Genomic DNA, 16,430 nt, shown 5'->3' with positions numbered 1-16,430 from the left:
TTTCTGTGGCAGTCCAGTCAATAACTGGAAAATATATGTATATATAAATATGCCTTCTTAAAGCATTAGTGTCAGCTGTTATTCAGCAGCATTCAGTAATGAGAATGGACTGCTGATACATCCAACAACTATAGGATGAAACCACTGATGCATTTGGTTTCCTGAGGAGACCGATTTCAAAACCACAACTCTCAAGTTATTTCTCTCACAAAGCTTTGTCAAAGATCGTCATACTTTGTCAATGTACTGTAAATATGTGAATAGATTTGCTTGAAATTATAATATTCAAATGTTTATGGCTAAAAACAATGAGACTGTTTTTGCCTGTATCATTTCTAACATCATTTGCCTGTAATGTTTGCAGTTTTTTGGACAAAAGAACAGCTGCCAGCTCAGTTATGTATCTCATTCAACTTCATTCATCTTCAGTGATTCTGTGTTCAAGCTGATAGGTGCAGCAAAAGACGTACAAAATGTCACATGCTTCTCCACCTTGGGTGACATGGATCTCTCCACTAAGTACTGCACAGAAACAAGGGCAAACTGAATCACATCTCTCTCCCATCTTGTGTTCTCCCATGAGTAACTGCAGACAAGACCATAAGGCAACAGGAAGTAGCAGGCTTCTTCTATCCAATTGAAGGTCAATTTTCCCTTCCGATTGCCATCAGTTAGCCATATGATGCCTGCGTGTATGGTTCTGTAAAAGACAGCCAGTCTAAATGAGATAAACGCTGAGCATTAATGACAATTGTGGGAACATGGGGGGGATCTGTTTGTCAATAGCCCCCCTACAGTGCCAAGTATGGGTCATGCGTCATCATCAATAATACAATAACGTTACTCTCATTTCTGTTGTTCTACTGGAGTATAAAAAGCTGAAATGCAGATATTATGAATCTCGATAAAAAATAAATAAAAAAAAGAGTACTCATAGGACCTTCAAATCAAACATATGTTATAGTTTGATACAATTAAGACCCTAGGTTTTTAAAAAATCCTACCACAAACAGAGTCCTAAATATCTGTGCTGTGAACTCTATATCTAACCAGAGGAATCTAAGTAGAGGAGGGAGACATAAGCCAAGTCCGCTATTGGGATTCAGCTGCAGTGTTTGAATAGCACGCTCTATTCAGTTGACAAAGCAGACAAACACTGCAGTGTGCAAAACCCAAACACCAAAATCTTGATGGAGGAAAAATCAATTATTTAAATTAAGTTATCACCAGCACAATATAAACAAGCATGATCTACTGGACCGTGTGATTAATCAGAAGACAGATAAGAACCATACTCAAAAATAAAATTGTATGTGATACAGCAAAAGTTCTGATTACTTTGAGATCTCTTAAGGGTCTCTTAAAGTACTTCACAATGCCTGACTGGGGCAGTAATCCGGCCTCTTTTTATAATCCCTACTGATTGTTTACAGCAACAGGGGCCACACAATCTCTGAATAACAATAAAGGCACACCCATTTATCATCCGCATCTTTTGACCAATCTGCATCAACCGAGAACATTCCAAGTTGTCTTTGTGCATATTACACGTTCCAAAGAGATTTTGTAACATCCAATCAGATCCAATTCTTAAATCATTAAATCTACAGTGTCATCGCTTCCAGAGAATCCCAGGACCAGAGACTCCGGGGAGGGGTTTCCGGCTCAAAATTAGCACATGAATTGGTTTGTGTGGTAGCCTTGTGAGGAGCGCTGCTAAAAGAAGGACTTCCACTGACTGCACTTAACCAAGGATTTTACTCACCCCATACTAACACTTTTATCACAATTCTTTAAACATGTTCCTAACGCATTATATTAAAAGATTCTTCTTTTTTGTGTCAGATGATGAAAACTCAAGTCTTTTAGCAACATTTAACAATAAATACTGAGACCTGTTGAGTTTATTAACAACAATGAAATTCTGCTACAGTATAATTTAAACATGTGTAGACAGTGTCTCCATCTGGTTTTAATGGGAACCATCGTCTTAGTTTCAATATTTAGCCGTAACAGTGAAAAAGGCAGGAATGCAAAAATGCTGTCCTGCAGTTCATCTCCTAAATGAGCTCTAGCGTGTGTTGTTTGCAGAATTAACTGTTACATGTTTAAATAGAATTGTGCTTGTTTTTTTTTCTATGAAAAGGTTATGCTTGTTTCATGCGCTGGACCATGAAAAAAAAAAACACTCCAAATAGATTAATGAGAAATCATATAACACTGTGCCTGTTATGGGTTAACTGCTCTGATATCTTGTTGATTTCCAAGGGGTCCTTTACTGCCCAGTGCTTTGTCTTATGATCTAAAATGGAATGAACTCCTGTACATGCAGCCTGCTAGAGGTGACAGCTTAAGGAGCTTTACAGTCCTCATTCAAAGAGTATTCACACAGAGGCAGGGAAGCTTGAGTGAGGAATGATTATTACATTGAAGATCACGGAGGAAATGAAAGGAGAAATTACACATTCTATACATGACTGCACCTCAATTTCAAAGATTACAACAATATGAAGGTTTCCATTCAGGCTACAGCCACACTAATATGTTTTAGTTTTAAAATACATCACTTTTGCTACATTTACGTCTGGCATTCGTTGCACTTTGAAAACTCAAGCAGAAACTGAGCAGAGATTTTTGGAAAGTATGGTCCAGACTTCTATGTTTACTTCCAGATTGAGTTATATCAGTCATGACTCCACTACGGGAGATGAACGCAACATGGGAAACAATAAAAAGTGTTGCAAACCCTTACTTTCAGTAACAGTTCTACCTCATTGTCAGTCCAAAACAGAAATCCCTGCTCTTTGTTTTTTCCATTGCTGCTCCTTTGTAGAATTTCCTGCAACTAAGCAACCAACTGCACAGTAAACGGTGTGCTCCGTGTTTACATCAGCATGTGCATGACCAGTGTACACAAATGGTCATGTGATGTGTATTTTGAGGTTTGTTAGTATGGATGGAGACCATTTCTGATACAGACAAGAGACTGTTTTGGATTTGATAGAAAAATGAGTGTGGATGCTGCCTCAGGCTCAGAGCAGATGGTGTCCTGTCTGGTATTACAGGGGTCACAGCTTAAAAACAAAAAAACGGATCTTGAATGAACTACTTAAATATCATGGTCTTCTCCCACTTCCACCAGTGATGAATTTGATTAAAATTTCAAATCTAATTAAATGCTCCGCTGCGACCATCTTTTGATCTACAATATTCAACCCTAGCCCTTACAAGAAATAGTAGCCCTCTCAGGCAAACTTGTGACAGATCTGATGGTGATAATTATCAAAACAACCAAAATAATTAAGCACTGAGTGAGATGAAGGCCAAAAAACAAGTCAAAGAGAGCTGTTACAAGCACAAACAGCTGGGTCAAGGTGTCAAACACATTACTCCCCCGACACCAAACTGAAAAAAGGGAGATACTGAAACCAGAGACAATTGCCAAAGTGTGGAGTTTGAAGGAGTTGTGTATACCTCACAGAAAGAAGCTCTCGCATGTTGTCTCTCATCATCTTCAAAAGAATTAACCCAACGTGATGCCATCATTCAACTTCACTTAAAATCCTGTTGTCCGTGAGCGACCACATCGGAAAAAAAATGCAGCTCCAGCAGGATGCGAAAAAGTGTATTAATGTTCCTCGACGTCCAATTTACATCTCCATTTCTGCTTGTCGTCTTACTCCATCTGTTCAAGAGAAGAGGGGGAGACGTGATTACAACAAGTTGCTTTGTTTAATTACAGTCACATTTGTGAATGAACAGCTCAGATCTGACATCTCCCACTGCTCAAAGGTCAGCCAAAAAACATGACTCAATACTTCAGTTGTTGAGGGCTCATAATGGTGGACCATCCGCTTTTAATTTTGGACAGCATTATGCAACAAGTCTCAATCTAATGCTATTTTCTACCTGGTGATGTTGTGCCTCGTCGTGGCAAAACCCAGAGGCTGGAAAAACCAGCTGATTCTGAGTAATAGCACAAGTTAGTAAACAAAGTTTCTATAGGATCATCATCATAACCATTTCAGTATTAGAATGTTCTACCTTGTGTCCTTCTGAAATAGCAATGCTCTACAAAACAATTTATATTCCTCAATAAGAAATCATCATCATTTGCTTTTCCCATGAGGGGACGATGGTTTAAAAAAAAAAAAAAAGAAGGGATCCCAATCTTTACGTGTTATCCGTGCGCACCTAAGTGGAGATCGCTAATGTGTACACATGACCGAGTAGGTTTCGGGACACGTTGGTGTGACACGCCGCATCATCACCGCATTATTCACGCAACAACTATTTGGGCTTGTTGTCATCAGCTCGGAGCACAACATCGTGGCGAGTCAACACATAATGAATAATGAATGACCGGGCAACAAGTGGACCGCACAGGGGAGGCAGGGCGACATTAATGCCTCGTCTTATTGATCTTGATCTTTGAAATTAAGTTCCAATGACCCCGTATAACCTGTGTTGTTGAGTGCAGGTCACTCAAGTGGGGTACACGGGTTGTGTTTTAACCACAAAGCCCTGGTTGTGCGGGGTCGGAGGGGGTGAATTTAAATGCCCCTTGTTTGAGATCGATGGTCAACGGAGGCTGGGACCGAGCGTGTCGAGCTGTTGTTCTCCAGCCGACCGACAAAAGTGGCTTTCCCCGTTGTTATCCCAAACACAAAAGGTGTCAAAATGGCGATGTGGGACGCTTCGGGTCGTGTATACTTCTCCAAAGCCGCGTGTGAAGCCAGGAAAGTGGGCAACAGGCTGCGACCGAACTGCGGCAACAGGCTGCTAGCGCCGCGGTTAGCATCCGTGCTAGCGGAGTTGAAACAAAGTTACCTGTGTAGTTGAGAAGCGTCACTTCGGGCGAGCGGCGGCGGAGACGTTTGTCCATAAAAGTTAAAAGTGAGGACGTGAAACGGGAGCTTCGATGAACCGGGGCGGTGTCATGGTGGAAAGGAGTCCGGAGTAGTTCCCGGTGGCGGCTCCACTCACTCACGGTTGGCGCATGGTGCAGTTTTGGTAGCTGGATTTTTTTTTTTTTCTGCTTCCAGCGTCCCGACTCTCTCTGGGAGTCCACCTTCGGAAAAACAGGCGCCCCGACAGCCAATCAGAAGCGGCGTTGTATTTGACGGGGCCAATCAGGTGCGAGTTTATAAAAGAAAACCCTCCGCTCTCTGATAAAAGGTGGCGTTGTTTAAACCGTTCCAGCGGAGTTTAAAAAAAAAGAAACAGGGAGTTTTTCAACACTCAGATGAACCAGGTGGGATTTGAAACTGTGGTTCTGCGCTGGTTTTACGCGCTTTGGTTTTACGCACATACACACACACACACACACAGAGGGCTGGAGCTGTGGGGGCGTCACATGTCCCTGGTTCAAATGGAGGTCGAGCAGAGCTGGCATGTGGATGGCAGCGGAGGAGGAATGTGAGTTCACACATACCACACAGCATCTAATCTCTGCTCTCATCGGGCTGCCATCCTCAGAGGCTCGTTCGAATGAAGACACGTTAAAGCAACTAAAGACTGAAATACATTCATATTCTCAGCACCCCCCCTCCTTCCCCTCTCCGCCACATGTCCCCTTTATTCCTCCCCAACATAAGGGGCCACCTGGTCTTGGGATCGGCAGCTTTTTGTTGCAGAGGTCAGTTCAGGGAGGAGACTTTCACAAAGCTGGTCCCGTCCAGCCAGTTCTACTTCCAGTGACTCCACTGTGGCTATAAAACACAAGTACATTTAACCACTGTACTACTTCAGATACTTGTAGATTGTTTGTTTATGTTAATTTGTGCTACTTTACAGCTTTTCCTGGCTGAAAATAACACAAATGAAATGAAACACACAATCAGCTTGTAAAATATGCTGTAATGTTTAAAATCAAACTACCCAATATTGTTAAAAGTAACTTAAATGAATCAGTATTATTAGTAATAACAATCAGACAGACTGTACTTCTCCAAAACTGGGAAATTACAGCAGCATGGTCTCAGGCACATGTCACACTAAACAAGATGTAAATATAGAAGATAAATACTATACAATATTTAAAGAATGAATACATAAAAACTGAATATAATATATACACACCTAGATTCAGTCACCTAGATTTCTTTCTTTCAACCTGACCCTGGTAAGCTGATGTTTCAGGATGTGCCTTCAAAATCAGAAAGATACGATGACAAACCAGTAAACAAAAAGTTACATTTCTGAAGGGCAATGAAGGAGTGTATGTAGAAGCCAGTGTTCTGTAACAACATGATCATCAATTTAAAATCCAAACAGCACAATACAATAACATAAAATACATTAATTAGATTTATTCAAATGAAAACAAATCATTCATTATGACACACAGCCCTCTTCTATTTTGTATACCACCACTTTAATTTCGAAAATTTGAAGATGATTTTTGTGAGTGGATAGAGGATGTAAGAGAGAAAAAAATCAGGCAAGCACTCCCAAATGTTAAAAATTGTTTATTTTATGTTAAACCTCAAATACTGAAAAAAAAGGAGGTAGTTGATGCATGAAATGTACAAGTGAAGAAAACTGTAAAGTCTAGCACTGATTTCCTATTTAAAACAACTCCCTTTTGTTTTGAAAGAAAGCTACACTCAGTTTTACCTCATCACAGACTGACCTAAAAAACTTTCACATTCATACTCATCAAGATTATCAAACTCTTAAGATTGCATCCAATAGAAGTAAGACTAACATGGCATTTGCATTGAAAACACCGAGATACACAGTCACAGTGCTGCAGAAATATACATTTCACACGTGAATCAGGGTTGTAAACAAAAAAGATGCTAAAGATAAATCTCACTGTCTATGTTAAAACTGTAAAACATTACAGAGAAGGAATGTTGTATTAAAAAAACAACAAACAGGGTTATTCAAGATCAGATGTCACAATAGCAGCTGCCAGTGCATGGCATCCCAAGAAAAATGTTCCGGCTTGCTGTGAGATGACATCTGTGTAACAGTCGCCTCCTTTACAGCCCCTGCTTCAAATCTTATATTTCATCTTCCCACTTTCGCTGATCACGCAGATATGCTACAAATTGAGGTGGAAAGAAACATAAAAAATGGAGAATAAGAGCAAATTCTACAACATTCAATACAGAACACATAATAAGTTGGTGCATGTAATGACATTCAGTGCTCTCAGAAACTCATTTTGAGCTCTTCCTCTGAAAAGCTGCTTTCAGACATGCAATTTCCTGAAAGTTTTTGGAGGGTCTGTATGTGAGAAAACAAATGTCCCAGCCAGAACTTTTCCCATTAGCCCCCTAGAAAAATGTCCCGATAATTCATGAAGAGCGAGTGGACGTGTTGAAGACGTTTTTAACATGCAACAGACATAAAAAGAAAAAGAAGAATCTCCTGCTGCGTTCTTCATATGTGAAAGACAAACTCCCGCGAAATGTCTGGACCCAATTTGCACTGGTTCATATCTGAAAGCAGCTTCACAGAGTCACTGGTGTCTCGAGTCAAAAAGGCACCGACTTACATTGAGGTCTCTAAAATACTCATTGTAGTCTAAGGCATAGCCGACCACGAAGCGGTTGGGAATCTCGAAGCCGACATCTGAAATCATAGACAAAGACTGACATTAATTGCAAGTGCTTGCAAAGCCGACTGACTCATTGACTAACAAGCTGCAACAATTGCTTTTAAATGTGAAAAAGGAACTGACTCATAAACACATGAAAGGGTTGGTAAAGTACATACAGTCAGGGAGACATGCTGAGTTGAAGGGCATTCTCTTCACAAGCAATCTGGGGGAAATAAAAGCAGACATTATCATATGATAACCTCTCCTACCTGTTGTGCTTTGTGTCAACAGGCCGTATTAATTTTAAAACAGCGGCACCTAAGACCCGCATGGCTTCTCCTCTCTTTGTCTCTCTTGCTCTGTCTAGACCAGAGGGCAAATTCAAGTGATTCACAAAGCAAGAAACTATGCTGCCTTTTTTTTCTTCTTTTTTTTTATGTCTTACCCTGCGACTTTGATCAATTTGGGCCTGAAGGCTCCAACGTGCTCCAGGAGAGTTTTCATTGTCTTTCCGGTGCCTACGATGGCCTGTGAGGGACAGATAGAGAAACTGGATTGAGAAAGCAGCAAATGTTGACAAGAAACTGAATCACCTCACACTGAACTGCAAAAAATGAGGAAGTTGATAACACTGTACTTATTACATAACCATTTATGAGAATTCTAAAAAAAACTATTAAAAAAAGCTCAACCTCTGACGAAAAAAGGGAATTTAAAACCAACATTTGATGATTGACACTAAGCGCCTCGGACTTCTTGCACTGGGGAAGAGTGAATGTTGTGGTGGAATGAAACCACAGAAGTTTGCTTTGTCAGCCTTTGATGTGTAGATGTAGGGCAACTACATGGAGAGTGGATGCTCCTTAACATTTTTCAATAGTGAATGGATACAGCGTAAAATTAGGTTTTATTTTGCCTTTGAGTTTCAGCGTTGTTCGAATGAATTTATTTGACTTATGTATGGAGCTTAACCATCTTAACCATTTCAATAGAGATATGCTCGAAACAGAATGTGGCCTAATGTTTCCAGACTGTGGTTTGAGTGATCAGATCTCACGTGATTAAATCAATCAAGACGGATGTAAAGTAATAATAATCCACCAATGACGTTATGTTTAAATTGCTATTTTTCTGTTAGCAGGATAACGTAAAAACCATTGAACTGATTTTATTGAACCTTGGTGGGAGGGCCGAGGAAGAACTACCTATCTTTTGATGTCCGCAAGAACATACTGTTCCCTGACTAATTCCACTTCTCCTCAGTGCAACTCTTCCCACGACAGGACTAAATGATTGCGCTAACAAGGAAGGTTCATGATACTGTTACAAAAAAAACAGCGCTACCATTTCCCAAATATAGGTCAGCCAATTAAAAAGTTTCCTCATGTTGAACTCCAGTCCAGAGGAGGAAGAAGAAAAAAAAACTAACTTTAAATTGCTCCCCTTGACCTGGATAAGCAACCACGCCATGAAATACAATAGGCCCATTTGGTTGAAGAGGATAAATAGAGAAGCAAAAAAACATGTTTGACTCACCTCCACAATCAGTACGTTCTTATGAGAGTGTGTTGGGGAGGGAAGAGAGGAGAAGAAAGCAGTCATTCTTGGTTAGAAACAAATAACAAAGCTTCAGTGTCGTCTGTAGACTTCAAATACACATATTATAGATAAAAAGCTCAGGTGAGTATAAAAAAAAATCTACTTGTCCAATCGTCCATGATGTCAACAGCAAAGCACTATACACTTTAAGTAAAGATAAAAGTGAAAACTATTTTTTAAAATACAGAACAACATATTTTTGGAGAAATATAAAGGGAGGAAGAGGAAACATGTCCTATCAACTGAGCCATATTCATTATAGCAAGAGCTTTATCAGTAAGGCTTTTATTACATTTTGTGATATCAGTGATTACGCAGGGAAGTGAAAAAAGCACATAAAAACATCAGCCTCATCCAGACTGGGAATCCGTGTTCCTTCAGTCCCGCGTCGAATGTCACACCGGAATAGCTGAGATTCTGCAAATGTTTGTCTAATCAACAGGAGACAACTGGGCACTATTTATACGAGGAGTCGTAATCTGCGCTCCACTTCAGGGTAGACGGGTGGTGATATACTCACTTGTATGTAACTGTATGGAGTTTACTCTACTTTTCAAACAATGGATTCATCCAAGCGTGCGGTCATGCTTTTGTTAAGTCCCAATTATTCACACACATTTATTAAGAGGGCAGGAAACACTGAAGCTCGGTCTGTCTGGGTTTTTATTTCCTTGACAACCACTTAACTTCAAACCTCCTGGATGTTTTTATAAGGACTTCAAGGAAGTGCCGTTTCTTTTTTTTTTGGATGAGCTCATTTCGAGAAACTAAACCGACACAGATTCCTCCACCTAATTACCTCGGCCAACGAGGTTTTGTTTTCACTCGTTTGTTTGTTGATACAAATAGCTCCACTAATTTCCACAAAATAGATGGAAGGATACCGTATGGGTCAGAGAAGACCCGATTAAATTTTGGTGCGGATTTGGATCCAGGAATTTTCTTTTACTTTCTTTAACATTGTGTGACAGGGCGTTTAACATGTTCACTGTTTTCCAATCTTCCATTTTCACATTTAAGAAGCTGAAATCTATGAGAGTATGAAATTTGGGGCGCCTGTTGGGCCTTGGCGGAGGTATTCTCTCTACTGAGTGGTATTCTAGTTTAAACTGTAAACTTGCTGTTACCATGGTAGAGATAAGTTTTTTTTAATCGAGATACACCCCTGTGACGACGTTGCTGCTGATGTCAAAGGTTATACTCAAGCCTGACGGGTGCGGTACTGGTAAATTAAAGTCCTAGAAAGAGAAAGCCACTGTCTGACTACACAGCAGGGAGGCAAATGCGTAACATGAACTAAATATATTCCTTGTCACACCAATAAATTCACTTCTTCCAGAAAAACATTGCAGCATTCGGTTACTAACAGACGGCTAAATTTAGTTGTACATCACAGGGAGCTCGGGGATTTCACACGATCACGTCAAATACTGAGTGGAAAATGACTCAAGCTCCCTGCCTCATATCCTATTCATGTTTCAGGCATCTATGCCACGCCTGGCTACAGGGCGTATTACTGTGTGAATGTGAGTGTGTGTTTGATTATGCACTTTGTGTGTACGTGTGTGTGTGTATCTTCTGCTGATTTATATTACCTAGAAATACACTCACTGACTTATGGCTCCTGTAGTAGTAATTCATCCCAGTGCGCACACATAAACACAATCATAAATGCACGTACACACAGATGTGTGGAGAGGGGAAAACTGCACACTTGGCAAACAAGCTGCAAATACACACACTCTCACTGATGCAGTTTTGCATAATATTTTAATGTCTTCATTTGATGAAGACACGGGACAAATCTCATCTTATGTAAAAACTGCTCGCCCAGTTGTATGTGACAGTCATGCTCAGAAGAACATGTACTATAAGGGTGTTGTTGTTTACAGAATGTGCAAATAAACAACTCCCTATTCTAACACTTTTTCAAGCCAGGGAGGTTGTGTTTTTGTCGTTTATTTATTATATTATTTGCTTGGTTGTTTGCTTGGGATAGAATTTTAGGGAGGGGCGGGGCATGACCCAAGGAAGAACCCCATTACCATTTGGTGCAGATCTGAGGGGCGGAGCCAGGATTTCTTATTTCCACTTTCTTTAACATTGTGACATAGGGGGGTTTTCTACTTTTTTTTGGTTTCTCAGAGAATAATTCATAGATCTTGATAAAATAAAAAACAGGCATGTTTAGGGGAATAATATTCACAGGTTTGTGCAATTTCCAAATAAAGGTCTACATCTAAAATACAATTTTACACAGTGTACATGTCTGACAGCTCTATCAGAGGTAATATCCAGCTCACATGCACAAACGTTTCAGTTCAGTGAGGCACCGATTTTGATTTGATGATATCAAGACAAGCAGTTGAGCAGTGAGCCTGTAACAACTACAGTAACTCAGTATATCCTACCATTTAAACTGATTTTACAATTTGCCTCCACTGAGATAAAGTTTGAGAAGTTATAAACAATTATATGAGGACGTTTGGTATCTGATCACCGCTGGGTTCGTCAGGAACTGTCTTTGAGTTCCTCTGAGGAAGCACAGAACCATGTCATCAGCGTTGAGAGGGGGGCTGGCAGATCAGAGGGAAGGCTGCCCTCTTGAGGTCGCCATCTATCTGTACCCTCCATCTCTGAGCCATGTATGTGTGTGTGTTTGTTTTAATGTAAAGAAGCTCATGATGATGTTTTATTGGACTATGTGTTGTTGTTTATTTAAGGAGAGGTTCCCAGTGATGCAGATAAGAAGATTATTACCTTTCCAGCTAAAAAAGACAAGTCCTCTGCTCCAACTATTTGAAGATCCTCTGTCGACTGGTCATTCTGTGAAAACAACGATCCAAGAGAAACATGTTCATTTTCTCCTTAATGTCTAAGTGTTTCCTACATAAAAACATCATCTCCTCCAGATGTAAAGCTCAGTATTTGATGAAACTTCATTATGTACTTTTCAAAACGATCAAAACGTCTACGTGAATCATTCTTTAATGTGAAAGAAATTATGCATTTCAGGATTCAGGTCAAAGTGTATTATACAGGCACATGATAATCAGATACTATTGATAGGGTGCACATTTCAAAGTCTGTGGTACTTTTCTCCTTGGCTGTGGCTGCGTTGGCCACACCGTGACTGCAAATGTGGGGCAAAGTAACACAAAGAAAGCGCTATCATTATGTTGTATAAAATATAAGTCGCACATCTTCTGACCAAGTCATGGGACTTATGAGCCATTTTCAGACGTGAACTTTTTGAGAATATCTGGAGCTACATGACGCAGACATTAACATTCTCACATACAGCCACTCCAGATAATTCCAGGAGATTGTCCAGAGTTCAGTGCATGTATGAAAGCAGCTACAGTGACTGAGTGCTCACCAGGTAGCTCTTGAGTCGGATGAAGTGGACCCTCATTGGGATTGTTCGATTGGAGTTGCGGCTGAGAGCCGTGATCCTGTTCACTAGGTCAGCACAGAACTGGTAGCCTCCTTTGAGCACACACAGCACCACGGTGTCATGGTCTCCCAGGTCGTCCATGATGTTTCGAGCGAGGCGTTCTGTCCTGTGAACAAGGAGAAATAAGAAATGTCATCTTTTAACTGGGCTCGGTCCGTCCAGGACAATAAATGCTGTCACTCCTGTGTGTTGTTTGTCTGATTATATGTAAGTTACACATGGCATCTCAAAAATACTCACATACACACATTTCAATGAAGTTTGGTGAACAATGCTGGTTTCTACTATTTTTATTTTCATTTTTACTTTACTAAAAATAGCTGAGGAATGGCAAAATTCCACTTCCAGTACGCTCAGTATCACATTCTCTCTCTCTCTCTCTCTCTCTCTCTCTCTCTCTCTCTCTCTCTCTCTCTCTCTCTCTCTTAAACCAGCTAGTCTGTGTGTCTCTCTCTCTCTCTCTCTCAAACTGAAACAGTCTCTGGACCCGGCAGGAAGCACGCTGCACACATTCAAAATTTCTAGGGAGGAATTTTCTAGTCATTACTATTATTTCATCAATAGCAATATAACAAAGGTTCAATTTATATCGATAAAATTCTGGTGCATTGTGTAAGCAGAGTGAGGAGGTATTACTGTTTATCAAGTGTTTCTCATTATTTTCTCATAAAGTAGAGTTTAAAATCACAATCTTCTGTGATGTGACATTTATCGTGACACTTATCAATATCAACTGATCAGAACATTGATTGAGAAACAGCTCAGTGTATTGGATTTGATCATATGCGATTTTACAAACATCTGTCAGATCGTGACAGGTCACTATAGTATGAATATCAACAGTATTATATATTCCAGTGTTGACACCAAGCCCTGTACTGCACTTGATTGAATTTCAATATTGTCTTTCACTGAGTAATTTGATAGAGATCATGAGTGAATCTGATTTACACGATAATTTCTATAAATGTTCTACTATCATAATTACATTCATTACATGGGACAGTGTGTCAGAGCACTCATAATGTTTTATAATCATCTGTGTGTGAGATGTGGTTTGTATTGTGGGGTTGATAAAGCTTTGCAGTGATGTTTATAGTTTTACAGAGGAAAACCACAGTTATGAGGGTTTAAACCACACCATCGAGTCTGGAACACTTAACATCCCATAAATCTGCTCACAACCTCTCGGATGCGCCCAAAAACTAAAAGCAGAAACATCTGGAAAGCAGAGGCAGGGTTTCGTTCGGTTAGTAAAGATTCTTGTTCAGTGTAGCGTGGGTTGTACCTGTCCATAATGACGCCATGTGGAATGATGACACAGTCTAAATCTCCGGAGTAGTGAGCCGGATAGCTGAAGAGGTCTAAACTGTAGCCTGGCCAGTCATCGCTAATCTGAGAGGGAATAGATGCAGACATCACATCAAACTGTGTTCTTTCATTGCGCAAAAGTGGCAGAACAGCAGGTTTATTGGCTGCACCGCACGCACGAGACTCCAAATCCAGAGCATCCCACACGGTGCGTAAAGTTGCGCAGCCAAAAAGAAAAACCCCTGCGCCTCCACCAACAAGTAAACTTCTGTCTGCGCAGTTGCACACATGTGCAGCACATTTCCTCTGCTTAATGAATTGAATTACCACGATCCCGCCGCTTCCTCCGTCGGATTGGACAGAGAGGTCTGCCATGTTGTTTTCCGCCGACACAACAAAAAGGCTCCGGCCACAGGAAAAGCGGTGGAAAGAGAAGAAGGAGTTGGCTCAGTTCAGAGAGAGGAGGAGCATCGTGCTCTCATGAAGAACACGCTGGTGGCGTTCAATACAACTTCTGCGTCCGCTGGGGGCGCTCTAACACAGCACTTAACCATCCCTTTGCACTTAGACTTATTTTAAACCAACTACAAAGTACCCATAGACAATAAACCAACTACAAAGTACCCATAGACAATAAAGGCACGTTACAACTAAATTGACATTATGCAACAAGACGGAGCTAGGAGAGCACATAAAAGAAAAACAAGGCCCAACAGTCCTCTTGTGAAACCACATTTAAATTCACCAGATCCAGATTATTATTTGCATCTGCACCAAATTGCACACCCTCATAAATATCAGTTCTCTAAATATGTCAGACTTTTTCCCTATCAAGATCCATGAAGTATTCCCTGGAGATGGGAGAGAATCTGGAGAAAAACACTTTCAAATGCATTAAAAAATTTAGCAGAGGTAACGATAGAGCCATTTAAGAATCAAAATGATATATAAAACAATATCGCCAAGACTGAGCGATTGGTAATGATAGGAAGACTCAAAGCATATATGTATATTTACACAACACACACAAAACATAAAGAAAAAGAAAATGGATTAACACTTAAGTGGTCAGTTTGGAATTATTTAAATTAATTAAATTGTGCTTTTTTAAGTTTGCGTAACAATTGTAATCAGTAATGATTTGTTTAAGACATATTTTCCTAATATAATTTAATTACTTTTTGCAAACTCATCCCTCTGCACCTATATGCTCTGCACAAAGCCGCCCCCATCTTAACTTAATGGATACCTGGGGCCCACTAAGGATAATTGATGCTACCTTAAAAACAACACATCTTATTTGAGAACTTGATATGTGTTGTTGGACCTATGTGAAATATAAATCTATACTCAACACTTGCTTATAAATATGTCCCAGAGAAAAGGTAGCTTTTATGTCCTTTTAAACTGCATACATTTTTTTACAGACATCATTCAGTCATCCGGTTCAGCTATGTTTTTGAGAGACAGGAACTTATAAGATCTATCATCATTATCAGGAACTCAAACTCAAAAACACGGAAAGAAACAGGAAAGTAAAGCAGAAGATTGTGATGTCACACCGGGGATCTAAAAAAAATCTTGTTTAGACTTTTATTATGCTGTGATTGAAAAATCAGAACAAAACCGCACTACTTTCCCTTCTGTGCAAATTGAAGTTTGCTTTTCTGCAATCGCAAAATTCCCTGTAGGCAATAATTTCATCTTCAAATTGAAATGCCACCTTTATCATGTGGGTGATCTGAAGGTTTTTAACAAATATGTTAACATCGCCATCTAGTGGAGAGAAGCAAACACTTCTGGCTCTTCTGTGCACTGCTTTTGTTCTTGTGAAATCATTTAGCTAACTTTGATATTTTCTGTATTTTTTAATCTCTCCTCAAACGTTGTCTCGTGCTGTTTTTCAAAACCAGAGACAAGTAGACTTGCGGGCCTGTCATTTAAGAGATGCCACACCCGGTCTCACTTGCACGTTAAAATCTGTGTTTGTGTGACAGTGTGTGAACAAGTGAATTCTGGATGAGCCACCCAGGGACTGGTGTGGTCAGTCCGCTCGTCTGGCAGCAGCAGCAGCAGCAGCAGGAGGGTCTGGGCTGTCGTGTCACTGCACATTAGAGCAGTCTGCCGGGCTCTGTTGAGAGGGGGAGACAAGGTGTCTGGGCCTCCCACCCGTGCCCCTCCACGGCAGCTGTAATTACAAACAGTGGTACAATGACAGCTGGGGAGGCAGATGTCAACAGCAACATTAGATTTCAATAAGCCTGCACAGTGCCATCACCTCCGAGGAATGAGGAGGTGTTATGACCACACTCTGTGATTTTTTTTCTTTCTCGCTGAAAGCGGCTATCATAGCCATCATTCCCCGTACAACTTATTTCAAAAGTTGTTTTTGTTTCGCATGATAGTGCAGCAGGCCCGATGATCACCGAGCAGTGCCGCACAGGCCAGAAGATGTTTTCAGATGAAGTCCTGTCAGATTGTTTTTGATGCCGTCTCTGCTGGCGAGAGCCG

The 16,430-nt window shown here is 40.4% G+C and overlaps 2 protein-coding genes across 11 annotated transcripts in view; both read right to left on the bottom strand.

Moving 5' to 3' along the window:
• The window catches only part of arhgap21b (Rho GTPase activating protein 21b), a 37,368-nt gene extending 32,318 nt beyond the window's left edge, over positions 1-5,050 (bottom strand). For 8 of the 10 annotated variants that reach the window (XM_034614602.1, XM_034614606.1, XM_034614607.1 and 5 more), the window contains exons 1-2: positions 4,831-5,049; positions 3,475-3,685 (exon numbers count right to left, since the gene is read on the bottom strand). In XM_034614602.1, coding sequence (XP_034470493.1) covers positions 3,475-3,546 — 72 coding nt within the window. In that variant the 5' untranslated portion in view covers positions 3,547-3,685; positions 4,831-5,049. Of the gene's footprint in view, positions 1-3,474; positions 3,686-4,830 lie in introns of all 10 variants that reach the window. The other 2 variants (XM_034614601.1, XM_034614603.1) reach the window with 1 other exon arrangement.
• Positions 5,051-6,458: 1,408 nt separating this feature from the next.
• On the bottom strand, positions 6,459-14,400 carry prtfdc1b (phosphoribosyl transferase domain containing 1b). The gene is made up of 9 exons (XM_034614620.1): positions 14,247-14,400; positions 13,897-14,003; positions 12,531-12,714; positions 11,912-11,977; positions 9,089-9,106; positions 7,998-8,080; positions 7,729-7,775; positions 7,508-7,584; positions 6,459-7,051 (listed from the first exon to the last, which is right to left on the bottom strand). Exons 1-9 carry the CDS (start codon positions 14,292-14,294, stop codon positions 7,004-7,006), a joined length of 678 nt encoding a protein of 225 aa, XP_034470511.1. The 5' UTR covers positions 14,295-14,400; the 3' UTR covers positions 6,459-7,003.
• Between the last annotated feature and the right edge of the window lie 2,030 nt (positions 14,401-16,430).

Source organism: Hippoglossus hippoglossus, chromosome 17 (assembly GCF_009819705.1).
Source record: "Hippoglossus hippoglossus isolate fHipHip1 chromosome 17, fHipHip1.pri, whole genome shotgun sequence".
In the NCBI taxonomy this organism is placed as follows: Eukaryota; Metazoa; Chordata; class Actinopteri; order Pleuronectiformes; family Pleuronectidae; genus Hippoglossus; species Hippoglossus hippoglossus.
This window is presented reverse-complemented; position numbering and strand designations above follow the sequence as displayed.